General features: G+C 35.0%; 3 protein-coding genes and 1 long non-coding RNA gene across 15 annotated transcripts in view; 2 read left to right on the top strand and 2 right to left on the bottom strand.

Moving 5' to 3' along the window:
- Window positions 1–1161: 1161 nt before the first annotated feature.
- Window positions 1162–14222, bottom strand: LOC114945420 (uncharacterized). 5 transcript variants are annotated; one of them, XR_003822390.2, is made up of 15 exons: window positions 13157–14091; window positions 10688–10892; window positions 9804–10000; window positions 9497–9731; window positions 8746–8902; window positions 8428–8659; window positions 7113–7926; window positions 6089–7020; window positions 5838–6016; window positions 4948–5373; window positions 4690–4865; window positions 3825–4072; window positions 3211–3474; window positions 2703–2940; window positions 1162–2614 (listed from the first exon to the last, which is right to left on the bottom strand). XR_003822390.2 is itself a non-coding variant. In XM_029321636.2 (15 exons), exons 2-15 carry the CDS (start codon window positions 13294–13296, stop codon window positions 2763–2765), a joined length of 4383 nt encoding a protein of 1460 aa, XP_029177469.1. In that variant the 5' UTR covers window positions 13297–13348; window positions 14107–14222; the 3' UTR covers window positions 1162–2762. The 5 variants fall into 5 exon arrangements, 4 of the variants coding, with proteins under 4 accessions (XP_029177469.1, XP_029177467.1, XP_029177468.1 ...); XM_029321636.2 differs by adding an exon at window positions 14107–14222 and having other exon boundaries at window positions 1162–2940; window positions 13157–13348; XM_029321634.2 differs by having other exon boundaries at window positions 1162–2940; window positions 13157–13528; window positions 13720–14091.
- On the top strand, window positions 13700–20982 carry Pex6 (peroxisomal biogenesis factor 6). 6 transcript variants are annotated; one of them, XM_029321640.2, is made up of 7 exons: window positions 13700–14095; window positions 15392–15912; window positions 16367–16807; window positions 17172–17398; window positions 17964–18369; window positions 18908–19207; window positions 19775–20982. In XM_029321640.2, exons 2-7 carry the CDS (start codon window positions 15465–15467, stop codon window positions 20374–20376), a joined length of 2424 nt encoding a protein of 807 aa, XP_029177473.2. In that variant the 5' UTR covers window positions 13700–14095; window positions 15392–15464; the 3' UTR covers window positions 20377–20982. The 6 variants fall into 6 exon arrangements, with proteins under 6 accessions (XP_029177473.2, XP_085341867.1, XP_085341866.1 ...); XM_085485741.1 differs by lacking the exon at window positions 13700–14095 and adding an exon at window positions 14187–14254; XM_085485740.1 differs by lacking the exon at window positions 13700–14095 and adding an exon at window positions 14261–14410.
- LOC146721981 (uncharacterized) lies at window positions 20570–26778 on the top strand. The gene is made up of 3 exons (XR_014925407.1): window positions 20570–20611; window positions 24425–24655; window positions 25260–26778. It is a non-coding gene; the product is annotated as an uncharacterized LOC146721981 (long non-coding RNA).
- Window positions 20898–27571, bottom strand: part of Cbl (E3 ubiquitin-protein ligase CBL) — a 47017-nt gene continuing 40343 nt past the window's right edge. For 2 of the 3 annotated variants that reach the window (XM_029321641.2, XM_029321642.2), the window contains exons 6-8: window positions 26722–27001; window positions 25252–25962; window positions 20898–24630 (exon numbers count right to left, since the gene is read on the bottom strand). In XM_029321641.2, coding sequence (XP_029177474.1) covers window positions 25256–25962; window positions 26722–27001 — 987 coding nt within the window. In that variant the 3' untranslated portion in view covers window positions 20898–24630; window positions 25252–25255. Of the gene's footprint in view, window positions 24631–25251; window positions 25990–26721; window positions 27002–27571 lie in introns of all 3 variants that reach the window. The other variant, XM_085485742.1, reaches the window with a different exon arrangement.

The raw sequence follows: 27571 nt of genomic DNA, 5'->3' as shown, positions 1-27571 counted from the left end.
TGTAATACAGAATCAATCATCTTAAATTAAATAATTATGATTTTTTAGAATCAAAAAGATATTTTTCAGTACTCAGAAATCTATGAGTGAAATTTCAGTAGTGCTACATAAATCAAATATTCTGATATTTAGATATCTTCCAGATATCGGTATATTTGGTACAGCGTAGATGTAATAAAGTATATTTTTTTAAATATTATTTTTTTAGAAAAATAAAAATAATTTTATAAAAAACTTCCTCGATAAACTTATAAAATAATCATAAAAAAATAATTTATAGTGTTCTTTGGTTTTATTATAGTTTTGTAATATATCATGTGGTCAAGTGCATTCAAATATTGCATTTAGAAATCGGTATTTTGAAATGCTACTTTAGATATATAAAAATTATGTTTATAATCACATATTAAAAACTGGAAAATATGATTTGAGTAAATAAAAAAATCATCTGATTAATGATGAATAAAGTAATAATGATAATCGTATTCACTCTCAAAATTACTGATTTTTTTTTTATTAAAGAGAACGTTATATTAATAATAATAATTTTTTGAATAACAGGGATCTTTGTATAATACTGGAAATTGTATGTATATATATATATATAATCATTTACTATATATACAAGGTGTAACATAAAAAAACATATGGAACATACTGTATCAGATTCTTTAATCAATTTGGAAATTTTTCTCAATGAAAATATTGATGGAGGTCATCATTTTCATTGAGAAAATATATCATCTCCAAAATTGGCTAGAGAATTTGATTTGACGATGTGCTTTTTATATATGTTCTTTTCAGTTATACCTTGTATAATTATAATTATATATATATATATAAAGTTATAAATGTATGATTTTATAAGATAGTAGATACAGAGATTACAACATTGTAATATACAATTTTTGCGATCAAAGATAAATCAGGATATTAATATTTTGATGTTATTGATTTTAATAAATGTATTTTACAATGTCTCAACTGTTTTTTTTTAAATATTTTAAAACTTTGTACGGGCTCTTATCTGAAAGTTGTTTTTATGTTGCATTAAAGTATGAGATTTAAGGCATATTCTTATATAAATTTCCATAAACAAGAACGATAGGTTGTCGATTATATATATATATAGATATATATGTAACATATCCTACATAGCGATATGTGTAAATACACAATTCATATTTTTATTTATAGACAACCCAAAGTCCTTGTACATCTTTATAAAATCTATGGAACACACAAATTGGAAATTTCCATGTTGCTCGTGTCGCACATATATTCATATACATATATAATCTAACTTATAAAAAGTATAATACATAAAAAAAGGCCTGTTTAGTGGACATTCGAAAACAAGCCTGCACATATTCAGATAAAAAAGTTGGCATCGCTTTAGATAATACATTATACTTATCGTTACTTTTATTAAAAGTGAATGAAAGGGGAGAAGAATCGGAAATAATCAGTTAACATTGTTTATGTAATATATTTTTGTACACATGTTGAAAAGAGAATATTTAAAGAAACGAAACGATGAGATATTTAATTTATGCAACAGAATTTTATCTTGAAAAGATCAAAAACGGTTTTTGTCAATTCTTTAAATATACAAGACAGAATTACACATATACATTTTAATTGTCTATACAAGGTACTCTGGCAATCAGATACATTTTCGGTACACGTGTACTTTTGCACGTTATCTTGCAAAATTGAAATTGATCCAAATACCACATCATCACACTCATATTGTACTATTTATCTTTACAAATTCGTTTTTTCTTCTTTTTTTTTAATAAAATTGACATGTTGAATCATATTATACAAATATTATGTAGCTCATATACAGTGTGTTTCATAGAAAACTGCTGAAACTAATCAGTTGTCATTTTTTAATGCATGCAGTTATTGAGAAAACAAAAATTGTGGAAATGTTGGAAAGAAGAAAGTCTGCAGTTTTTAATGGATATAAATAAAATGTTTGTATATCAGTTTATTTTATTGATAAAATAATTAAAAAAGTACTAATAATCACATAAAATCGCATAGATTAATGATAAATATTTATAACACTGCTAGATTTAATAGTGGCTCTTAAAAGGATTGCCAATAAAATTAAAAATGACATGTTAGCAAAAGTTTTTACAAGTTTTCGTAAAAGAACAGAATTTTGTACAAATTCAAATGGAGCGCACTTCAAAAATATTTATTAGTTTACATATGTAATTATTAGTACTTTTTATCAATAAAATAAACTGGTATACATTTTATTTATATACATTAAAAACTGTAGACTTTCCTCTTTTCAACACAATTTTCGTTTTTTTTTTTCAATAACTGCATATATTAAAAAATAACAGCTAATTAGTCTTAGCAATTTCCTATGGGACACCCTGTATTATGTTAGAAATAACAAGATACATTTGTCCAAAAAATCTTTTCCTCATATAAATCCTCGCATACCTCGTAAGTTTCCGAAACATTTGTGAAGGGTCAAACTTTCCTCGCAACAGTGGTCCTTAATAACGTTCTTGATTATGTGCAAGCAACACGAATATCGGTAAAGCCTCCACGAAGCAGGCCGTAAGGTGCATTTCGTGTATAATTATAACTGTGTAGATACATATATATTTTTTATCACTGCAGTATTAACTTCTTTTTATAATAAATAGCACAATAACATTAATGTCTCTTATTACATTATGGTTCTTCGCTAAATATATGCACACATTGGTACAAATCATCAGATATAGCAAGCGTTATCGTTTGTTGAGGATGTTGACGAAGGTTCGAAATTTCGTCTGCGCTTCCGACATTCCGCGCGCCAGAGTTTCCTCCATGTTATTTCTCAATTTTGCCAGATCGGGCATTTTCTCGCAAGATTCGATATTTAATAACTCCGTGAAAAATGGTTCCCAAACAGCCTTTTTAGCATACCTATAATAATAATAATAATAAATAATAAAATAATAATAATAAAAACCAATTAAAATTCCTTGAAAATAATGGGCGTGATTCTTACAATTACACATTAATATACAAGGTGTCCCAAAAATGCAACAGTCAAATATCTCGAAAATAAAAACTTTTTTTTGAGAAAGTTTAGTTTTATTTGAGACATTTTTCTCAAGAAGCCTTTGTCTTCGAGATATTTAACTGTTGCAGAGCTTTTGAAACACTATATAATTATATTCGTTATTTATATACCTTGGTAATTTGGAGGCAATAAACCAACGACCGCCTACGTTAGATACTTTCATGTAATTGCCAAATAGTAAGCAATGACTGGTCGCCGCTAGACAATATAAATCAGTCTGATATGTCCACGGTCTTCCGGTTTGCATCTCGATACAGGTAAAGTCTTCTGTTTTTATCACATGCGTGAATGTTGTATTTTCCGGCAACAGTTTCATATCTATACTGCATCCGAAATCTATCAACTGTATTGTTGGCCTCACATCTTGCGTCAGTCTGTCAATGATAAAAATTATAAATATATTAATATATATATATATATACATACAAATAATAATGAATATAAATAAATATATATAAATAATATAATAAATATATAAATATATATTTATTATATATATATAAATATATTAAGGACAGTTTAATAAATCTTATGACTATCTACTTATACGATATTTTATGTACTACTAAATAATAAAACTTTCTTCTTTAACGAAAATATCTCATATTTCACGTAATGTTGTGTGAACTATTAAAAATTAAAATTATACGTATGTTATATTAAGTAGTTGATCTTAATAATATATCTTCAATAAAAGAAAAAGTAGCGATAAGATGATACTAACGGTCGCATTAATAAAAAATTATCTGGCTTTATGTCCCCATGTATTATTTGGCATTTATGTAAGTACTCCACGATTTGAAGCATCTCGATTGTGAAAAAAATAGCTATGGTTTCCACCAGAGGCTTCCCAGTGGCGAGTTTTATCTGATTCGTCACCGATAATAATGTCCCAAATTTGGAGTATTCTGAAACTAGTACGCTTCCATTGTTGGCCACATACGCCATTGTTACATCCATGAAGCCACGTAGCTGAAAAGAATATATCAGCGTGTATAATTATAAGCTCGCAGGTGCAGTGACACAAAGATACGTACAGTGTCCCATAGGAAATTACTGAAACTAATCAGCTGTCATTTTTTAATGCATGCAGTTATTGAGAAAACAAAAATTGTATTGGAAATAGGAAAGTCTACAGTTTTTAATGGACATAAATAAAATGTTTGTATACCAGTTTGTTTTATTGATAGAAAAAATTCTAATAATCACATAAACTACTAATAAATATTTTCAACAATACCAGATTTAATTGCAGCTATTAAAAGGATAGTCAATAACATTAAAAATGACATGACAGAAAAAGTTTTTACGAGTTTTCGTAAAAGAACAGAATTTTGTACAAATTCAAATAATGCGTACTTCGAAAATATTTATCATTAGTTTACATATGTGATTATTAGCATTTTTTCATTACTTTTTTCAATAAAATAAACTGGTATACAAACATTTTATTTGGATCCATTAAATAACTGTAGACTTTCCTCTTTTCAACACAATTATTTTCTCAATAACTGCATGCATCAAAAAACGACAACTGATTAGTTTCAGCAATTTCCTATGGGACACCCTGCATAATGTTTACACGGTACCATATGCGGATTCGTGAGACGCGCTTTTATCTCTCGTACGATATAAAATTCCCAGATCCAAGCGGGTCTTTGTGTTTTAAGGGCGACGGTTTCGCCTGTCTGCAAATTGACTGCTTTAAAGACTGTCCCGTACATTCCTTTCCCAAGGCACTTTTCCAAATCATACGCTTCTGTGCCTGCGCAATCGAAGAAGAACGCATTTTTAAATGTATTTTCTCGATGACAGATAGAAAAGATGTCAAAGTTAAGAATACCGACCAAGCGTAATCATGGTAGAAGGCACGAGCTTATTATTTAGATTGATATCTATTCTTGAGTATCCCTCTGCATGTTGGGGTTGTGGAAATTTAATTTGCTTCAGTAGGCCGGCTATCAGGTTCTTGTCAAATGGATTTATGTCCCTCGAAGGGAGCTGGAAGAGTTCCTCTTCCATTTCTTCCATAGGTTCGTGCTCCTCGCAATCCATGGTGTCGGCTTTCTCCGGCTTCTCTTCTTCATTGTTGAATTGTAAATTTATAGACTTCCTCAAATCGCAATTATTCTGTATCTCGGACGTTATCTGATCGACGTTTCGTTGCACCGTACGCGGACTTTGAGCGTGCACAGCTTGAATTTGTGCGCGCAGCTTTTGCTCGTAAGGCTGATTCGTGGACAGGAGAGCTTCGTTTGATTCTTCCTCTACAACTTTAATAAAAGTTTTTTTAATTTTATTCTTTATACTATTATATAATTATATAATATTATAATTTAATATTACATAATTATATGATAATATAAAATATTTAATATAAATAAATTGTATATATATATATATATATATATATATATATATATTAAATATTTAATTAAATATTGTGTATTAAATATTAAATATTATATTATAAATAAATATTTACTATAAAATATTTGATATTTAATATTGGATATTATATAATTATATAATTCTTATATAATTATTTTTATTTAATTTTAATTTTTTAAAAACAAGAAAAAGAACTTATGTACAACTATTGGTTCAATCGTAGTTAAAATTTAAAAAATAAAAAAATTTTCAAAATGCCTATATATTTTATATTAAATACAAAAATATAAAAAAAAACATGTGCTTATATACATATAATAACAGGGAAAATATTATATGGACATACGTGTGTCCACAGATTGTTCCTTGATAGGAGTCATATCTTCTCTCGTTAATCCAAAAGCCAATCCAGTGGTAGTTTTAGTATAATTGGTGCTACTCGAACTACTTGAAACATATTCCCGGGTGGACTCCAATATTACACTCAGTTTGTCATCACCTTCCACAGGGGGAACTTCTGCAGGTCTGTCGAAATAAAAGTTCAAGTTGTAAATGTATATTCAGCGTCGAGAAAAGGGACAAAAGTTTGATACGTACGGTTCGGACACGGTATTTTGACTTGGAAATTGCAGCTCATCCTTCATTCTGTAGGCTGGCTTAAAATTGGTCATCGGCGTAGAACTAGTCAAGTGCGTGTTGAAGGCCTCCGTGTAACAAGTCTCGTTGATGGTCGAAAGGGGAGCTATACCTAGACTTTCGTCGATATAAAGATTGTTCTCGTCCAATTTGGGCACCATATTTTCCTCGAGCGGACCGTTATAATCCACAACTATGGCGTTCTCCTTGTTCTCCGCGCTCTCGAGATACTTGATGTCCTTGCGATTCATCCCGGGCGACTTGATGTACGGCAACTCGGGTGGCATTCTATACGGTTTGCTCGTCTCGATATCCGGATCGCTGTACGGCGAGAAATGCAACTGCTTCTGCGGCTCTATACTTTGCTGCAGCATCGTCGGAGCCTCCATCGACGTCGAGTATTGTTGATAACCAATATCAGTGGGCGGTAACATGTTGCTGTAAACGGGATGTTGCATATGCTGCTGCATATGTTGATGCATATGCTGCTGCGGCTGTTGAGAGTGCAAGATGTGCTGATTGTGCGGAGACTGGTGATGATGGATGTGCGGCTGTGGATGATGCGGCATTTGTCCGTGAGGCGACTGCAAGTGCTGCGAATGAGAGAGAGACTGATGATGTACGCTGTGCATTTGCTGATGCGATGGAATCATCTGATGCTGCTGCTGATGATGATGCTGCGGCTGATGATGCTGCTGCTGATGTGGCTGATGATGTTGCTGCTGTTGCTGATGATGTTGTTGCTGTTGCTGATGATGATGCTGCTGTTGCTGATGATGTTGCTGCTGTTGCTGATGATGTTGCTGCTGATGATGCTGCTGCTGATGATGCTGAGGATGATGTTGTCGAGGATGGTGCTGGGACTGTTGTTGCGCCTGGTGATCATGATGTTGCTGTAATGAACAAGATTTTATTGCTTCAGAAACTCTAAAGATTTTTTATTTATTAATCTAAATATTTTGTCGTCTTATTGTTCGCTATTTACCTGCATCTGATAATGATAACTGTTTTGCAAACTATGATTTGCGTATCCGGTTTGTTGCTCCTGACCCGAGTAATTATGATGCTGCGCGTGAAAGCTATGATGATGGTTCTCTTGATCGTTATAAACCTGCATGTTGTATCCCTGATGGTGAGGTTTGTTGTTGGACATCGCGTGCTGCGTCATCGAGCCGTCCATGTGAATGTCGAACGGCAATTTACTTCTCGTGTCCACTATTCTAGGTGCCACGGGGTGGCTGCGAAAGCGCAAGCTCGTGTCCGGGGATTGCTGCCACAGGCCCTGCACCATCGAGATGGCCTCCTTCGTGTTCACGGTGAGACTCTGCCCGAGGAGATGCTCCTCGGTGTCGGCAGTCAGGGACGAGGTGTGGTGCTGATGCATGAACTGATTCGACGTTTGCAGCTTTCGCTGCGTGTTCAACTCCGCTTCTATTCTCTGCGCCTCGAGTCTCTCCGCTTCTATTCTCTGGGCCTCGAGTCTCTCCGCTTCTATTCTCTGCGCCTCGAGTCTCTCCGCCTCCAGCCTCTCCATCTCTCTTCGCTCGGCCTCTTGGCGTTGCGTCTCCAAAACCTGGTTCTCCACTTCGTACCGTTGCCTCTGCAATTCCTGCTGCTCCGCCTGGAGTCTCTGCCTGATCTCGGCCTCTCTTCTCTGCTGATTCAGCTTCTGCTGCTCGATCTCTTGTAAATGATACATATTTTCGTAATTGTTCAGCTGAGACTGAGACTCGCCGCTGGTCTCGCGTAAACAAACCATCGACATCTCATGTTTATTGGTCTCCAAAAGTTGTGCCCTTCTGTGCAAAAAATCATATATTGTATTAATTATCGTGTGCACTAGTCTGCGATGTACTATTACGTAAAATAATTAATAGTATATATTTTAATAAATATATTTAATTTATATAATATATATAAAATACATATATAAATATGTAGATAAATATATAAATAAATATATAAATATATATAATAAATATATATAATTTTTATTTGCGGATTGTATGTATACGAGTTTTATAATTTTCTGATTGTACCGATTATCTTCTATTTTTGTTTCTTTGTATTTTGCAGCTACTGAAGAAGACCCGAAGTGGGTCGAAACGTTTAGAATTTAATAAATGAGTTTGACTTGAGATCTCATTTTAATTTATTAATTTTGTGCATGTCATCCGCATAGGCTCCGATTGCCGTCGAGATTTTATTTTTATTGTAACACAATAATTCGAGCCGAGATTAATAGTTTTTTTATATTATATAATTTTTAGTTAATTAGTTTTTCTTTTTTACAGCAATACCTTTCGAAATAAAGTTGTGCCTTAATCTCCTCCATACTACGATCAATGTTATCAGCATAGACTAGCTCTTTGGGATAATGTGATTTTTGTACAATATTTGGATCTATCGGATCTGCTACATATACCGGCACCCTTAAACTGTCATGACATTTACTACCGTCACAGAAAGTTACATGATTTGGGAATAATCTAATTTTCTCCATGTTGGTATCATCGTTCTGATCTTCGTGAACTGGAAAGATAAGGAGACAGATTTTGATTAATCTTTGGCAAAATAATTTATCACTCTAGTCTTATATATTTTATTCTCACGCTTACCTTTGAAACCTGCTTTCACAGTAGGAGCTATCAAGGGACCTCTCTTGCTTCCACTATTCCATGGTCCAGGCTTGATGGTATTCTCTTTATGCACCGAATCCTCTATAGGCACATGATCCAATATGCTGAAAGTCTTCATCTCTGCAGGTGTGTCATCCTGTTATACATAACATTTCATTATGCACAACTTACTTTTAAAAAATTACATTCAAATTACAGTTATTATCGATGGACAGTGTTGCGAGATGATTTTAAAATTAGCTAGATAAAAATGAGATAAAAATATGTAAATTCATCTTAGATAAGATAAAGATGATTGTGTTTTAAATATATTTAGATAAAAATTAAAATTATATGGCGATTCATCTAGATTAATAATTTTTAAGACTGCTTACATGTAAACACACTTATTAAAATATATATATATATATATATATATATACAAATTATAAAAGGGATATAAAAACATATGTATTCATATTTTTATTTATAAATTTTTATCGCTTACTGCTTAAGTTCTACTATTTAAGTATTTTTATGTGCTATGATTCTAAACCAAAATTATCTAATAATTATTCTAGATAATTTAGTCAAGATAATACTTATTTTTCATTTATAAGGTTCAGATATAAATAATACATATATTTTTATTATCCATATGAAGATAACATGCCAAAGTTTCATCTAGATGATCATCTATATAATTTTATTTAGATAACAGCAAACACACTGTCGATAGATATAGACTCACTTGATAGATTTGTATTTTGGAATTGGGCTTCGCGTTCTGGGCGGAAGTCGGGATCTGGGGCACGACGCCAGGATAGTACTCGCGCACACGATGACCTGTTCGTATACTGCCGACTCTTTTACCAGCCCTTATCGCTCTTAACGAACTGAAGGCCTGACGTTGCTCAAACAGCGAGACGTCGTTTCTCTCCTCGATACGACCGAGTGTCTTGCGCGCTACAGCAAATTGGAAATTTCTGCGGAAAGAAAGGTCTTATTACATTCGCAGGATACAAATTTATTGTGCGAAGAAAGGAATCGATCCGTACTGATGAGCGTGACTAAGTTCGTCGTAGGGTTCTGCACGAACGGAGAGTCCCAGTAAGTAAACCTCGTCCGCTCGTTTATCATCCTCAATCTGCTCTAGTTCGAAAGCCCAGGCTCTGTACGTGTCAGCTACTCTGGTGCCGATGCCATTGTTATGCAGTAACTGGTATAACTCTAATGGATTCTTCTGCATACTTATCTAAAAGTGAAAGCTTAGCATTAATATACACAGCTCTACAAAATAATGTGTATATAGACAATCAGGGTTGAGGAAGTTAGTTTGTAAAAGTATCTGGTTACAGGTTTTTTTACTGAAAAAGTAATTAGTTACAGTTATCGATTCTGAAAAATAACATGTTGCAGTTATAATAACTCAAAAAATAATAAATTGCTACTTTTTTTGGTATGACTTTATATTATATTTTGAATATAATTATCTTATGTATTTCAAGCATTACTAAATTATATATTATTATTTTATATGCAATAAATTACAACTGTTTTAAATTTAAGGTAAAAATATATTTAATGTATTAAATTAATAATTTAATACATATATTAAATATATTAAATTAATAATTTGTAATAAATTAACTTCTTCTAACACAATAATTAATATTATTTACTTTGAATAAAAATTATGGGAATCAGATTTTTCAGTTAAAAAATTCATAAAATTTCAGAGTTGTAACTTTCCAAAAAATTGTTAGTCCTAAGTTTTAAATAAACTAACTATTAAATTAATTACTATTTACCAAAAAAAATGTAACTAGGTTAAGTTACAATTATAGGATCTACAATTATAGAAAAAAGGAATAAAGTTATCAAAAAATTTAACTATAACTGTAATGAGTTACTTCTCAACCCTGTAGACAATTATGCTCACATAATTAATCCACAAACGTATGTATCTGCGATCCTGATAATACTTGGTCTCCTTCTCAAATATTGCCAGACACTGCTGCAAAAGTCTCCCAATATGTGATTCGTGGCCATTTTTCGGATAACTCTGCTCCACCCAGAGGATATACTCGTACCAATTTTCCAGAGGATCGTCTCCCTCATAGTTCTTGATCGCATCCTCATACGTTCTACAAAAGAACACAAATTGCTTTTTTCATCTACATTAAAACTCAGATAAATCTCACTTTTGTCTTTCTTTAACATGAATGTTGAAGAAAGACAGAAGTGAGATTGATCTGAGTTTTGATGTAGATGGAAAGCAACTAATAATTCATGCGGAACCCAAATATTCCATGTCGCATTGGTTTCTACTGAGGGAGAAGAACCATAACGATCCACATACAAGTGTTACAGTAGGATTTCTTAAATTCTAAGCAATTCCTCCTCTTTGTATTTCTTTAACATGAATGTTGAAGAAAGACAGAAGTGTAAATGATCTGAGTTTTGATGTAAATTGAAAGCAACTAATAATTCATGTGGAACCCAAATATTTCATGTTGCATCGGTTTCTACTGAGGGAGAAGAACCATAACAATCCATATCCAAAAGTCGCAGTAAGATAAATCTCACTTTTGTCTTTCTTTGACATGGCTGTTGAAGAAAGACAGAAGTGAGATTGATCTGAGTTTTGATGTAGATGGAAAGCATCTAATAATTCATGCAAAACCCAAATATTCCATGTCGCATCGGTTTCTACTGAGAGAGAAGAACCATAACAATCCAAGAGTCGCAGTAAGATAAATCTCACTTTTGTCTTTCTTTAACATGGCTGTTGAAGAAAGACAGAAGTGAGATTGATCTGAGTTTTGATGTAGATGGAAAGCATCTAATAATTCATGCGGAACCCAAATATTCCATGTCGCATCGGTTTCTACTGAGGGAGAAGAACCATAACAATCCAAGTGTCGCAGTAAGATAAATCTCACTTTTGTCTTTCTTTAACATGGCTGTTGAAGAAAGACAGAAGTGAGATTGATCTGAGTATTGATGTAAATGGAAAGCATCTAATAATTCATGCGGAACCCAAATATTCCATGTCGCATCGGTTTCTACTGAGGGAGAAGAACCATAACAATCCAAGTGTCGCAGTAAGATAAATCTCACTTTTATCTTTCTTTGACATGGCTGTTGAAGAAAGACAGAAGTGAGATTGATCTGAGTTTTGATGTAGATGGAAAGCAACTAATAATTCATGCGGAACCCAAATATTCCATGTCGCATCGGTTTCTACTGAGGGAGAAGAACCATAACAATCCAAGTGTCGCAGTAAGATAAATCTCACTTTTGTCTTTCTTTAACATGGCTGTTGAAGAAAGACAGAAGTGAGATTGATCTGAGTTTTGATGTAGATGGAAAGCATCTAATAATTCATGCAAAACCCAAATATTCCATGTCGCATCGGTTTCTACTGAGAGAGAAGAACCATAACAATCCAAGAGTCGCAGTAAGATAAATCTCACTTTTGTCTTTCTTTAACATGGCTGTTGAAGAAAGACAGAAGTGAGATTGATCTGAGTTTTGATGTAGATGGAAAGCATCTAATAATTCATGCGGAACCCAAATATTCCATGTCGCATCGGTTTCTACTGAGGGAGAAGAACCATAACAATCCAAGTGTCGCAGTAAGATAAATCTCACTTTTGTCTTTCTTTAACATGGCTGTTGAAGAAAGACAGAAGTGAGATTGATCTGAGTTTTGATGTAAATGGAAAGCATCTAATAATTCATGCGGAACCCAAATATTCCATGTCGCATCGGTTTCTACTGAGGGAGAAGAACCATAACAATCCAAGTGTCGCAGTAAGATAAATCTCACTTTTATCTTTCTTTGACATGGCTGTTGAAGAAAGACAGAAGTGAGATTGATCTGAGTTTTGATGTAGATGGAAAGCAACTAATAATTCATGCGGAACCCAAATATTCCATGTCGCATCGGTTTCTACTGAGGGAGAAGAACCATAACAATCCAAGTGTCGCAGTAAGATAAATCTCACTTTTGTCTTTCTTTAACATGGCTGTTGAAGAAAGACAGAAGTGAGATTGATCTGAGTTTTGATGTAGATGGAAAGCATCTAATAATTCATGCGGAAACCCAAATATTCCATGTCGCATTGGTTTCTACTGAGGGAGAAGAACCATAACAATCCAAGTGTCGCAGTAAGATAAATCTCACTTTTGTCTTTCTTTAACATGGCTGTTGAAGAAAGACAGAAGTGAGATTGATCTGAGTTTTGATGTAGATGGAAAGCATCTAATAATTCATGCGGAACCCAAATATTCCATGTCGCATCGATTTCTACTGAAGGAAAAGTACCATAACAATCCACATACAAGTGTCGCAGTAAGATTTCTTAAATCCTAAGCAACTCCTCCTCTTTTCAGGTTCACTCACTGCTTCTCCTGCAGCAGCAGCTGCTGGGCCTCTGCGTCCTCCTGGGCCCTCAACGCGGTTCCCAGCTGCGTAGCATTCCTGCCGTACCTCAGTGGCTGAATGTTCTCCTTGCAGAGGGCGATCACCGTCGCGGGATCCATGACGATCACTGACTCTGTTGCCTGGCGTTTATCTCGGAGGCTTCCTTATAAACTGACAAAACAACAAAAAGTTCGACGATTAACGCAAACAGTAGCAGAGAGTATTCTGCGGCATCCCAGTCGGTCATACGATTGTACAGGTATAAAAATGTAAACATCCTCCTCCTCCACCCCAGATCTAGAGCGACTAGAGGGAGAGACTCCCAGAGCTTCGTTTACGACCCGGCTCGACCTGGATACGAAAAGATAGACTTGAGCATCGCGCGGACGTCGACCTCCTCGAGAATCCCCAGGAGTTGGATGACACTCTCGCACACACATATACAATCGCACGCACACATACACACACACACACACACACAAGGTAGACGGCGAGAACGGAGACTCTCGCAGTCGACACCTCAATTCATACACCGAGCTTACCGAGTGCGGGGCCTCGCATAATATCGTACAAAATTGTCCTCCGCGCTCCCCACGCAGCAACGGAGCTTTAAAGTCGGGAACGGAGATTTCCCCGTCCCCTACGAGAAAAACCTGCAATAAGGACGCTATCGCGCGGGACTGGGTCAGGTTAGGTTTACTCGCGCATTAACGGCTGCCACCAACGGTTTTCACTGTCTCTCTCTCTCTCTCCCCCCTCCCTCTCCCCCTCTCGCGATACGTCACGCCGGCAAGTGGCGGAATCTCGATCGAGATCCCCCGTCGAGATCGATCGCGCGTAGACGAGGATCGCGAAGTGTCAAACGAAGACGGGGTGAAGTTGGTCGCGGGCCGCGAGATTTTGACAGCTGTTTGACAGGTGAGATTTACCGGGGTTTGACAGCTGTTGCGCGCTCTCTCTCTCTCTCTCTCTCTCTCTCTGTCTCTCCTTCTCTCCCGCGCGAGGAGGAGTCTCTTCCACGCGCCGCTACTGTTCCTATAGTAACCTCGCCGGAGGAAGATCGCGGCCCGAAATTGGGTACATTGTTCAGTGACTCTCAACCTCGCGCTTTCGCGATGCGGAGCGTTAAAAAAAAAAAAAAAAAAAAAAAAAAAAAAATTCTATGCTCGCTCTATTATTTTAATTCTTATAAGATTTGAATGCATCTCTGATGGATATCGAAAATAATGATGGGTATATTCATGCGTTGACGCAAAATTATATGCATATTGACAGGAAGGTTAAACATAACCTTTTTATCATTGTCTCGGACGTGGTAAATAATATATGTGCGTGAGCTTTTTGAAATAAAATTATTGTCATTTTTTCATATTTTATTAATCGCGGAGCGAAAAGAGGGAAAAATATATGCACGAAATAATATGCTGCGTGTTTTTGCATATTCGAGATCTTGAGGTATTTTTTGAAATATTTTCATTTAAAATTCCATGTCATCCTCTACAATTCCTTCTTATATTTTCGCAATAATTGCGAAATACTTGCGAAAGTATATATGAGAAAAAATTGTAGAGATAAGTGCATAAATTCTGGTGGGATAAAAGTGCAAAGAAATGCATTTTGCGAATGTTTTTTTTGATGAAAAATGAAAGAATAAATTATTTATATAATACTTAATAATTTAATTAATTTAAATATAATATAATAATTATTCTTTCATTAATAATGATGATTATTAAACAATGATAATTATTCTTTTATCTTCTTCCACAGAAATTGCATTTTTCGCAAAACACAGAAATAAGCCAATTTTTAATATAAATTCAAACGTGAATTTAAAATTCAAAAAATTAATAAGAAAAAAGAAATGACAAAATTTTTTATTCAAAAATTTTATACATGTCTAGTTTATTTATGCATCTAATTTCGAGAAAATGAAAAATATGTTAGAAATTATTAAAACTATTTAAAAAATCCAACAAAAATAATTGTTAAAAAAATGTTTATAGAAATTGCTATCTTTTTTAATCAATATAATGAAAGGCTGTAAAATAAAAATTTTAAAATTCGAAAAATGAAGAAAAAGAGAAATTTTTTGGAAAATAAAACGTCTAGTTTTATATACATATAAATTTGTAAAAACCTAAACGACAAAACAATATTTTTATTACATTTTTATATACAAATTATTATAATATTTTTTTTTTCTTTTTTCAGATTCGATGTACTTGATCAATATAATAAAAGGTGCGACCATAAAGTTGATATAAAGAATTCTGTATAAATAACTATGACATGTCAGAGGATACTTTCTACCCTGCTGCGTCACAAAAAGATCCTAAGAGGAATCACCACTTTAATGCGCCAAAATCCTCGTTATGTTCTGAGTTACACCTACCTAGAATACCTGTATCGTAGATTGCAAAGGATGTCTCAACAAAATTTTCGTTGGATTACGTTATCAGATGTGGCTCTTAAACGCATGATAAATAATCTGGAAGATACGCAAGATGAATACATCGATTTAGATTCCTGTGCATTAGCAAATATAGGATTTTCGAAGGAATCGCCAAGTTCCTGGTTTCACGTCTGCTCGATGACTTCGTTGAGGAGATACAAATTAATGATAGCATTCACGTCCGATATTGATGAAAGTACTATTCTAATTTCTGAAACGATGCGACACAATTTGCAAAACGTCCTTTGCTCCGAAAAGTTGGACGAATCATGTTTTATACGTTAGTATCTAATTTTTTTTATTAGACACGTATTTTAAATGCAAACGACAAATTATAATTTATTAATTATATATTATAAATTTATATTTTATATATATATATATATATATATATATATATATATAAGTATATATTAATTTATATTTATTAATTTATATCTATTAACTATATTTATATTTATTAATTATATATATAAATTAAATATACCTATAATATACATTTTAATTATATGTATTATTTTTTTTCTTATATATTTATATTTATATTATATATTATATATTATATATTATATATTATATATTATATATTATATATTTTATTATATATTTATATATTTATATTTATTAATTATATGTAACAAATTTTTTATGTTTCAAAATATAAAAAATTGCATAATTTTTCCATAATTTTTAAAATTTACAAAAAACTAATAAATTTTTATTTTTATTTTTAGTGCCATTGGAGAATGACGTGGTCGAATTCGCGAGCGAGGCGAGGATATCCTTAATCGGCAATCCGTACGATTGCGCCGTCGAAATGGTGGATGCGATGCTGGCGAATTATTTTTCACGGCCTCGATATTTATGTGTAAACGACGTATTTAGGATGGACGCCTGGGAATACGCTCAGGATCGATTTTACTCCTCCGGATCGCCGACCACTTGCACGATGTATTTCACAGTTAAGTTCTTGAAAGTGGACAGCGATAGCGTTAACAGCTGTTACGTCGTGCGTGGAGAGTCGACGCTGATCCAGGAACCGCGGATTCACAATTACATACCTCGGAAGTATTTCTTTAGTTCTCCCAAAGACTCAAGAAGCATCGGATATCCGTCACCTTGGACGGAACCCTTAGAACATTTAGTATCCTGTATCACGCCGTTCCTGAAGAAGGGTAAAGAAGAATTAACGCATTTAAGAAATCAATAATATTTAGATATATTTCGAGTTATAAATAATTAAGTTTAGGTCACTTTAAAATTCATTAAATGGGAAAATTTGTGAAAGAACACTTTTGCAAAAATCTTTAAAATTCTTTGAGGAATAAATTAATAAATTACTATCTGTGGGAATAAAAATAAATAGGAATAAGTTGTGCTTAATTATAGAGAATATATAACAGATTAAAATGTATTGCGAGTAATCTGAGAATTCAGTTTATTAAGTAAAACGGAATTTATTTATAGGTCAACCAAATATATACATATCCAAATCGTTCTGGAAATGAATATTTTATGCTTTTATTTCGACAATTTCAGGTGTCCAAATAGATGTAAGGCCGGTGTTTCTCATGAAAGGACCCCGGGGCTGCGGCAAACGCGAATTGGTTCGAATCGCATCCGGAAAAATGGGCTTGAATTTCGTCGGTGTCGACTTCGCGGAGGTGCAAACCTTAACGGCGGTGCAAACTGAAGCTAAACTTCGCATAACGCTGCATAGTGCTCAGCAATGCATACCGTGCATTTTGTATCTGAGTAATATTCAAGTGCGTGGAGAAGAAGTTACATGAAATTTTATTAATATTTATTATTTTATTATGTATTTATATATTCATTATTTGTTTTATAGTATTTATATATTTATTATTTATTTATAAGTACTTATATATTTATATTTATATTTTTTTATTATGATTTTTATTATATATATTTATTACATTTATTATTATGTTATATTATATTTTAGTATTTTATTATTATTATATTTCGCGCTTTCTGTCATAATTTTAATTATTAATAATTTCAATAATTTTAATTCAAGTGCGTGGAAAAGAAGTTACATGAAATTTTATTAATATATATATATATATATATTTATTATTTTATTAAGTATTTATATATTCATTATTTATTTTATAGTATTTATATATATATTATTTATTTATAAGTATTTATTTATATTTACTTTTAATTATGATTTTTATTATATATATTTATTACATTTATTATTATGTTATTATATTATATTTTAGTATTTTATTATTATATTTCGCGCTTTTTGTCATAATTTTAATTATTAATAATTTCAATAATTTTAATTATTGCTCACAGAAATTTGGCAAGACCGCGGAGGGCCAAAAGGACGAGAGGACCATATCCGCTTTTTCGACGGAAATCGCCGCACTGTATCCTGACAAACGTCGAAGATTTTCTCTGATCATCGTAGCAGCCTCGGACGAGAGCGATTTGCCTCCGGAACTGCAACGAATATTCATCGAGACCATTCATGTCAAGCATTTGAATCAGGACAAGCGGGCGGAACTGTTATCCTGGTTGCTGGCCGACAGGGATTTAACAACCACCGCAGATCTATCGAAGGTCGCTGGTCTTTGCTCGGATTTCAGATTCGCGGATTTGGCGGCTTTGACGTTGCACGCGGCTAAATTTCGACATAAATCATGGAATCAATCGTGCGATGCTAACATTTTGACGCAGGCAGACTTCGATCGAGCTTACGGTATAATTACTTTGTAAAAAAAACTTTTTAAGTAAAAATGTATTTTTCAAATATATTTTTTATTGCGTAATAATTTTTTTATAATAAAAATTAATTAAATACATTTTTATTAATTTTTATTATAAAGATAATTTTAAAAATTAATTAATTGATTTTATAGTTTGATTATAAAGTTAATTAATTCAACATTTTTAATACTTAATATTTTAATTTATATTATAAAATTATTACGCAATAAAAATATAATAAAATTCAACATTCCATCTAAATTCTAGAAGATAAATTAAACGTATTGGGTACTGTCACAAAATTTCAAAAATTTGTTAATTTTATTATATAAAATAATTTTAAAGGTAATTTTATTATATAAAATTACTTTTACATGATAAAATTACTTTATAATAATTTTTGATTGTTTCATAATACGTTATTTCATAATAATTTATTCGAAAATGACATATTGGTCCTATCTGAGAACAAGATTTCTCTCTTTTTTGTACTTTGCACACTTTTTGTACAGTTGTAAATGTATTTTCAGAATACATGCAATCCGTGTATTCCGATAATAAAGGCGTTCCACGCGTACCAGAGGTTCGCTGGGACGACATAGGCGGTTTGGCGGACTTGAAGCGCGAAATTATTCGCAGAATCCAATTGCCACTGTTGAATGCCTTCGGATTCGGGCAGTCCGGGTTGCTCTTGTACGGTCCTCCCGGCACCGGCAAGACTCTCCTCGCCAAGGCGGTAGCGACGGAGTATCAGCTGCACTTTCTCTCCATCAAGGGTCCGGAGGTGTTGAACATGTATGTCGGTCAGAGCGAGAAGAACGTGAGACAAAGTACGTCGTCTACAAGGAGAATACAATTTTATATAATAAACCTCCCAGAGTAGCAAGCATACGTCATTATGACGTTCAATGACGTCAGTTTGCTACTTAATATATCATACAGGGTATCTCATAAGAAATTCCTGAAACTATAATTAGCTGTCATTTTTTAATGCATGCAGTTATTGAGAAAACAAAAATTGTGTTGAAAAGAGGAAAGTCTACAATTTTTTTAATGTATATAAAATGTTTGTATACCAGTTAATTTTATTGAAAGAAGTAATGAAAAAAGTGTTAATAATCACATAAAATTGCATAAACTAACGATAAATATTTTCAACATATCTAATGTACATATTTATATATATATATAATCATATATATTATCTAATATATAATGGATATTTATATCCATTAAAAACTGCAGACTTTCCTCTTTCCGACACAATGTTTGTTTTCTCAATAACTGCATTAAAAAATGACAGCTGATTAGTTTCAGCAATTTTCTCTGGAATACCCTGTATATAACATTTTATACATATAATAAACAAAGAAGTTATCTTAAACTTCCGGTTTCAGTTTTCGAGCGAGCGCGTTCCGTGGCCCCCTGCATCGTCTTCTTCGACGAGCTGGACTCCCTGGCGCCGAATCGCGGTAGGAGCGGCGACAGCGGCGGCGTGATGGACCGGGTGGTCTCTCAGCTGCTCGCCGAGATGGACGGCCTCGAGGAGTCCGGCGGGATATTCATCATAGGGGCCACCAACAGGCCGGATCTCATAGATCCCGCGCTACTGCGACCCGGGAGATTCGATAAGATGCTCTACGTCGGCATTCATTCCGATCGCGCGTCCAAGCTCGGCGTTTTGCAGGCGCAGACGCGGAAGTTCGAGCTATTGGAGGACGGACGGGAGTTGCTGGAACAGGTGGTGGACCGACTTCCCGACCACGTCACCGGGGCGGACCTGTACTCCGTCTCCTCCAACGCGTGGCTCAACGCCGTACGCGATGTCCTCGCCAGGCATCAAGCGAAGAAGAGACTCGACAAGGATCTCGGCGTCAAGGACAGCGTTGTCGTAGAACTGCGACACTTTCTGGACGCTATTCGCGGCCTGGTGCCCTCTGTCAGCGAAGAAGAGATGGATAGATACAACAGAATGCGGACGGAGCTGTCATCGATGTAATTCTAGGGCAAATGACGTCACTCTGACGTCTAATGACGTCATTCGACGTCAAAATGATATATGCTTGTCACCTGGGATATTTAAATCAGTCCAGGTAATAAGCTTACGTCATAGAAGATTCCAAGTAGCAAACTGACGTCATTAAACGGCAAATGACGTCACTTTGACGTCTAATGAAGTCATTCGGCGTCAAAATGATATATGCTTGCCACCTGGGATGTTTAAATCAGTCCAGGTAATAAGCTTACGTCATTAGACGTCGAACTGACGTTATTGACGTCTAATGACGTCAGTTTGCTACTTGGGAAGGATCTTAAAATAGCTATGAGTCGCTTTTGATGAATAATATCATGAATTCGCGATGATAGATATATTCCTGTTTTGATAATAAGGGATTCCTTATCTGGTGCCAAAGTTAATCATAAGTCGATTCTAGTTAGATGCTAATCAATCGATATTTCTCGATTTTTTAATGGACAGAGGTGGACCAAGCGCAATAAAATAAGAGGTGCGCGAGATAATTATAAACGACATGTTATTTTATTTCGAGAAGTATGTAAAATAATTTGTACAGCGAATAATTAAAATGAAGGAGGAGTCTCTCTACATTCTTCGTGTAGTCAGTTTCGGTTCATTCGTCTCGATTTATATTACTATGCGCTTATCATTATTGCATACCAATTATACACACCGTCCAGTCTCGGGGACACCTACGAGGAAGGTGTCCACGAACACTCTCTCTTTCTCCTGACCGTTATACAGTACACAGTGACCAGAATATACAATGTAGAAAAATAGGACAGCTAAATTCGTCGAACGCGCGGATCGCGAGTCCGAATTCGTGTGTGAAGGGTGCTGAAAAAGTCTCTTCCAGGAGTGGCGGGGTTTGACGCTTTTTAGGTGCATAAAATAGGAATAGCGAATAAAATCTCTCGGACGTGTATCTCGGATATCTCTATTATATCTCTATTTCGGATTCTCCCTCGAAACACTAATATATAGTCGCTTCGCTTCGAATCTGCTCTAAAGGATAAACTGAGTGATCCGTTTTTTTTTTTTTTTTTTTTTTCTCGCTGCGTTCCGTCAACGCATATAATATCTTTCTCCCTTTCGCAGAAAGGGAAGGAAAGAAATTAAACGGGAGAATGAGAAATTTCCAAATATCATATCTAAGTGTATTAATTATGTTACACGATGATTCGCCCGCGTCTCCTTCATGTATGTACACGTGTTTCAAACGCCTATCGAGCCTTCTGTCGATGAACTTGTAAGCTTTTCTTCACTCGAAATAAAATACAAAGAGCTTTTGTACTCGAAAAACCTAAAATATAACGGGAAAAAATCCCAAGTAGCAAAATAATGTCAAAATGGCGTCAATTTGCTACTTAGGATATTATTAAAGGATATTAATCAATTAGATAGATCAATCAAAGAATTGTAAGGACATTCCATTTTTTCGTTACAATTTATCTTTTAATAATATCTTAAATAGCAAATTAACATCATTGAACGTCAAAATGACGTATGCTTGCTACCTGGAATGCTTGATGGTAAATCCATGTATTTATGAAAGAATGGAAAAATTGCATTGACAGAAGGTTCAAAGAGCGAGTGAAACATACCATTCGGACGATCACGGATCATGTATACCTTTGGTATAATCGCGAGGTAGTAATCAGCTTCCAGATCTGCCCGTCCTTTCGCAGGACAAAACGGTTCGGTGCATTGTTGAGCATCTAAGGACATAAATTAATGTAAAGCACGTTGCTACGCGTTTCGTTATGTATATGTACGTGTCCGATAAACGTGTATATCCTACTTTCGACGAACGTTTCTTCGTCATTCGACCGAAGGATCATTTTGTTATTATTTTTGCTTGTAGTCTATCAGTTTACAATCATGCACGACGTGATGAACGCTTCATTTGCACACCTTGCACCGGAAGTAGCCCTTGTGAAGCTTTTGATATTCGTGCGCGACGACTTTATCCTCTCTTCTATACGCCGATACTTAGCATAAGCGATGTATAAAGCCGTGTATTTGCGAACATAAGTATCACATTCGATAAAAAATAGGCTGATCTCTGACCGGTCGTCACATTTAAAAAAAAATGTTGCGCGGAGACTTCAGACTCTAGAAGGTGTCGGCAGATCTCTACGAAGGTGCAATTGGTATCTAACTAGGCTACATCGTGTGTCTCATCACAAAGTCTCTCCGAGAAATTATAGGAGTAAATCAACAATTTTTTGTCTTTTAAAATACACCTGAATCTCGTTATTTTTTGCTATTCACTTTTAGCCTCACCGAGGAATATCTCTTATTTCTTGCGTTTTGTTGTGCCCGACTACGCAACGCTAATGTAACGGAGGACATTAAGTAATGTACATTAAATAGCGAGAGATATACATACATACATCATAATAATAACTACTAGAGTTTGATGAGAAAACGGTTTATATGCATAGAGAGAGAGAGAGAAAGAGAGAAAGAGAGATGGGGGATTACAAAATTAGATGCCAGGCATTTTTCTCATCTAAAACGTACTTTCGGTCTCGGTTACTATCGTTACAACATGTATGTATCCCTTCTGTCAATTTAGGTACCTGGATACTCGAAAGAGCTTTGAATCCTAAAACTGTGTCATAATTTTTCTCCATTCACTCGAAACGATACAAAGATATACTCTTCGTATTCTTTCTAAGTAAACATCCTAAGATATAAAAATGTTGGAACAGCCAGATGTTACAAAAAAATTGTCACAATGTATCATGTCAGAATACCCATATATTGATGAAAAATTATACAGAGTATCTCAAAAATCTTACAATACTTAAATATCTCGAAAAATGTGTTTTGAAAAAATGTTTCAAATAAAGTTGTCGGACTTTAAATAATAATAATAATTCACTTTGAAATTTGCAAATAAAAATTCTCATTTTTGAATGCATCTTAAGAATTTTTCAAAATCTTACTTGCACAGAATAATAAGACCGATAAATTTGTATTAAAAAACGCATAATTGTCTTTAAGAAAAAATATATTGCAAATAATATACATTTTCTCAAAAATAACTATGTTTTCTTTACAATTCATTGTCTAATTATTTTATACATAAAAGCATTAAAGTAAGATTATTATATCAAAAAATACGAGATATCGAGATAAGAGCTACAAGAATATTTAATCAAAAACAGACGTTTTCATTAAAAAATGTCAAAACAAATTTTACATGGTCTTAACAAAATGCTATTTATAGTCCGACTCTTTTATTTGAGACATTTTCTTCAAAACGCCTTAGTTTTCGAGATTGTTGACTGCTGCAGGACTTTCGAGACACCCTGTATATGTATTTGACAGAAGGAATATACTCGTGAACGAGGGGTGTCCAGCGAGTCGATGTAGAATTTTATGTACTATCTAAAAACCGAATAAGTGAAAGGGGATCGTATTGCCTTCGTACAAGTGGTAATTTCTGAAAACACGTCGGAACGACGCGATTTATAACAGACCGCGTGGTTCGTTGTTTTCTTCCTCTTCTTCCTTTCGTGAGATATACGCTTGTATAATATACAAAATGTGGAAAACGGACGACCGAGAGAGGGATCCTTCTTCTCCGAGGTGCGTCAACGTTAGAAGCGAGTTTCTCTTTGCGAATTAATGTACAATTAATTATCCTTATCCTTAAGTAATATCGAGGAACGAAATATATACATATACATATATATATATATATATATATATATATATATATATATAATATAGTGACTACGCCAGTGAGAGGTACTAGATTAGGAAAATATGTAACGACGTACTATATTTAAACTATCGCTACTGCTCGCTAAATATGGCTCTATCTTGATGAAGGAATATTTCGGCAGCCGCAAATCGCCTTTGGTCGGTCGTCGCTTATATATTTATTTACATTCTGTCGCGCGAACGGCGGTCTTTTCATCTCCAAGGACATTTCAAGGTCGTTCGTCCGTCCTATTTCGCGAAGGGTCCACAACGAAGATGACTGATAGTGGTGTTTCTCCCCTTTGTCTTCAAGTGCAAAACGACGGTGCAGTCCAGTCGAGTCCTCGTCGACGCAGCGAGAACGCCCGATGATGAAGAGGATGATGATGATGATGATGATGATAATGATGATGTGTACGCGAACGCATCAGAGGTGGGACTTGCACGAGTCTGCGCGTGTTCCCTGTCAAAAGTACCGTCTGGCGGGTAAGGCCGGTCATGAGACCTCGGTGTCCGGCCCTGAGATCAGATTAATCACATATATGTAAGTATAAGAGAAGGTTGTGAAAATTGTCTTAACGCATTACGTTGCCTAACTTTTCTGTCAATGCGTGATTCTTAATTTTTTCACCAATGTATAGATACCTTCGTTGATGGAAAGGTCAATCTATATCCCAGATAGCAAGCAGACGTCACTTCGACGTCGAATGACGTCATAGAACGACAAAATGACGTCATTGAATGGAAAAATGTTCATCCATACATTAATAAAAGAAGTGAAGAATCGCGCATTGGCATCATTGAACGTCAAAATGACGTCATATTCATACATTGATTTAAAAAATCATTAGCAATATCATTGAACTGCAAAATGATGTCATTTTGACGTTCAATGATGTCATTCTGACGTTCAGTGACGTCATTCGAAACGTTGAAATGACGTACGCTTGCTGCCTGAAATACAGATTGACTCTTCTATCAACGAACAGGCGCTTAGATATATAATCATACATTGATTTAAAAAAGTGAAGAATCGCGCATTGGCGTCATTGAACGTCAAAATGACGTCACTTTGCCATTCAATGACGTCAGTTTACTACTTGGGATCATTCTCAGCAGACATTACGCATTGATTTGTACCTGGTCAGGAGGACTTTGTGGCGAACTCGTGCAAGATGTCACACGCCATCTCGAGGTCGTTCCTGGTGATGCCGAGGGCCCTGATGACGGCGTCCTGGGCGAAGCCGAGCGCCGTAAGTCTCGTGATGTGCTCGACGTTGACGTTCTCGTACGCCGCCGACTCCGAGGACTTGATCATCGCGCTGCCACCGCCACCATTACCACCACCACCGTTCCCGTTGCCGTTGTTACCGCCTCCTGGATCGTCCCTCGCCATCATCAGCGCCCTGAGACCGGCGGCCCTGCTCACCGCCAGGTTCTTCATCTGATGACTCGGGCCGCAGATGACGAAGGTGTTCTCGTAGTGATGATCCTGACGGATGCCGGCCGACTCCTTGCCCTGGCCGCTCTTCGGCGGCCTCGGCGCCGACAAGGGCGGTGGTACTGGCGGCACGGCGGGGTTGTTGCTACTGGGTCCTTGACTAATCGTCGTGGTCATCGTCGTCGAGCTGGTCGCGCTCGCGCGACACGTCTTCTCCGGCAAGGTCGGCGGCGGCTGCGGTTGCCGCTGAGGCGTTCCGCCCCCGTGGTTTCCGTGTGGACGACGTCCGCCGGGAGGATGGTTCCTGGTCACCGCCGCCGCCACCGTCGACGGCGGGATCGGCGGGATCGGCGGCACTGGCGACGGCGAGGAGGCGCGATGCAGCATGTCGTACCTCGCCTCCGTGTTAACTGCAAGCACCGTGAAAATTTGGCAACCTGGACATCCGGAACGCACGCTTATCTCTGCGTATGACGAGTCGATGTATTGCGATATTTATTATTATTTTATTTTATTATATAGTGTGTTATAGTATATATTATATAGTCTTTTATTTTATTATTTTTTATTTATTATTATATTATTGGGTTGAAATTCATTAGGTTTCTCTCTCTCCTCTTCTGTAAATAATTACTGAAGCACTTCGTCGGAGAAATATTCCAAATACTCCAAAATTTATTAAATGGAAAAAATGTTTATAATGCTACTATAAGATCGATTAATGATTAGTAAAAAAAAATGTTTTACATCAAAACTAAAATTCTTAGAGAGAAGAATTAAGAAATTAGCGTCTAAATGAAAACTTGTACATTATATAATGCAGTATAATAAATTATAAAAGAATATAAAATAATATAAATAATATATAAAATATATAATATATTATAAAAAACATTACATATTTTTTATATGCTATATAACATATTAATATTTATAATTTAGAGTCTCGAATTATTATATAATTATAAATTGAAAATTCTCTCAGTAGTAAACTTTTTTTCCATTTATAAAGTGTTTGTAAGAACACAAAATATTGAATCGTCGCAAGACGCGATATAAAAGTGCCACGAGTTCATTTGTAAATTTTTTATAGGCAACCATAATCGTTTCCCCTATGAATAATCAAGTTGAAAATAGAAAAGTTCTTATAAACTGTTCTTCTGTCTCACCTTTGTTATTTTGTTGCGTGTTGTCGGTGTAATTCAATATCACGGTGACGGAGGACGGCGGCGGCGGAGCGTTCTCCTTCGGCACCGTCAGGTGGCGCCCGTTCCTGAGGTGGTTGTTCGGCGTGGGCGACGGCGAGGGTCTCCTAGGAGGCAACGGCGGACTCGGGACGATTCTTCGCGGCGGCACCGGCGAATTCGTCGGGCTGGTGGAATCCTCCTCGTCGTCCGAGTCGTCGCACACCATCAGACCGCAGTTGCCGTTGCACAGCTCCATTATGTCCTAAAACACCCGGCGAGGGAAGAAGAACGGGTTAACGCTTCCAGAAGTCCGTCCGGCAGCGAAGAGCATACTTACGTTTTTTTGGCTTTTTTTTATACACTTGCAAAAAGGCCGAATCGTGTGTAAAAATCCACGAAAATCCTAATTATTTCTATCATGAAATATGGAGCGATTTATATTTTTGATTTGATATGAATAATATGATAAGTTTTTTGGAGTAAAATTATTTATTAACTCGAGGCAACGAAATTTAGATCTTTCCACTGTCGCAAAATAATAAAAAAATTGTAGTTTATTCTGTATGTTATAAGACGGAATAATCGCGTCAGAGAGAAAAAATAGGATTTGAAATAGAATTCATGAATAAAATAAATGACAAGGGTATAATCTCGCGTTTATAAAGTATTTTCATAATCACCGATTGTGTTTAAAATATTTTTTCTATAATGTTATTTCTATTATTTTATCATTTATTTTATAGTACTTACTATAGTTATATACATTTATAATACTATACAATATATATATATATATATAAAATTAATGCATATATATACAATATATATTAGT

The sequence above is a fragment of the Nylanderia fulva genome, unplaced genomic scaffold (assembly GCF_048542155.1).
Source record: "Nylanderia fulva isolate GAGA-0341 unplaced genomic scaffold, ASM4854215v1 Scaffold39, whole genome shotgun sequence".
In the NCBI taxonomy this organism is placed as follows: Eukaryota; Metazoa; Arthropoda; class Insecta; order Hymenoptera; family Formicidae; genus Nylanderia; species Nylanderia fulva.
This window is presented reverse-complemented; position numbering and strand designations above follow the sequence as displayed.

Coding starts and splice junctions, on each gene's coding strand:
- LOC114945420 (XM_029321636.2), bottom strand. CDS start 13,296: ATGGATCCCGCGACGGTGATCGCCCTCTGCAAGGAGAACATTCAGCCA. Junction 4,866..4,947: donor TTCTACCATGATTACGCTTG/GTCGGTATTCTT, acceptor TCGATTGCGCAG/GCACAGAAGCGTATGATTTG. Junction 2,941..3,210: donor ATTGCCTCCAAATTACCAAG/GTATATAAATAA, acceptor TTATTATTATAG/GTATGCTAAAAAGGCTGTTT.
- Pex6 (XM_029321640.2), top strand. CDS start 15,465: ATGACATGTCAGAGGATACTTTCTACCCTGCTGCGTCACAAAAAGATC. Junction 15,913..16,366: donor GGACGAATCATGTTTTATAC/GTTAGTATCTAA, acceptor TTTTATTTTTAG/TGCCATTGGAGAATGACGTG. Junction 17,399..17,963: donor TGTATCTGAGTAATATTCAA/GTGCGTGGAGAA, acceptor TATTGCTCACAG/AAATTTGGCAAGACCGCGGA.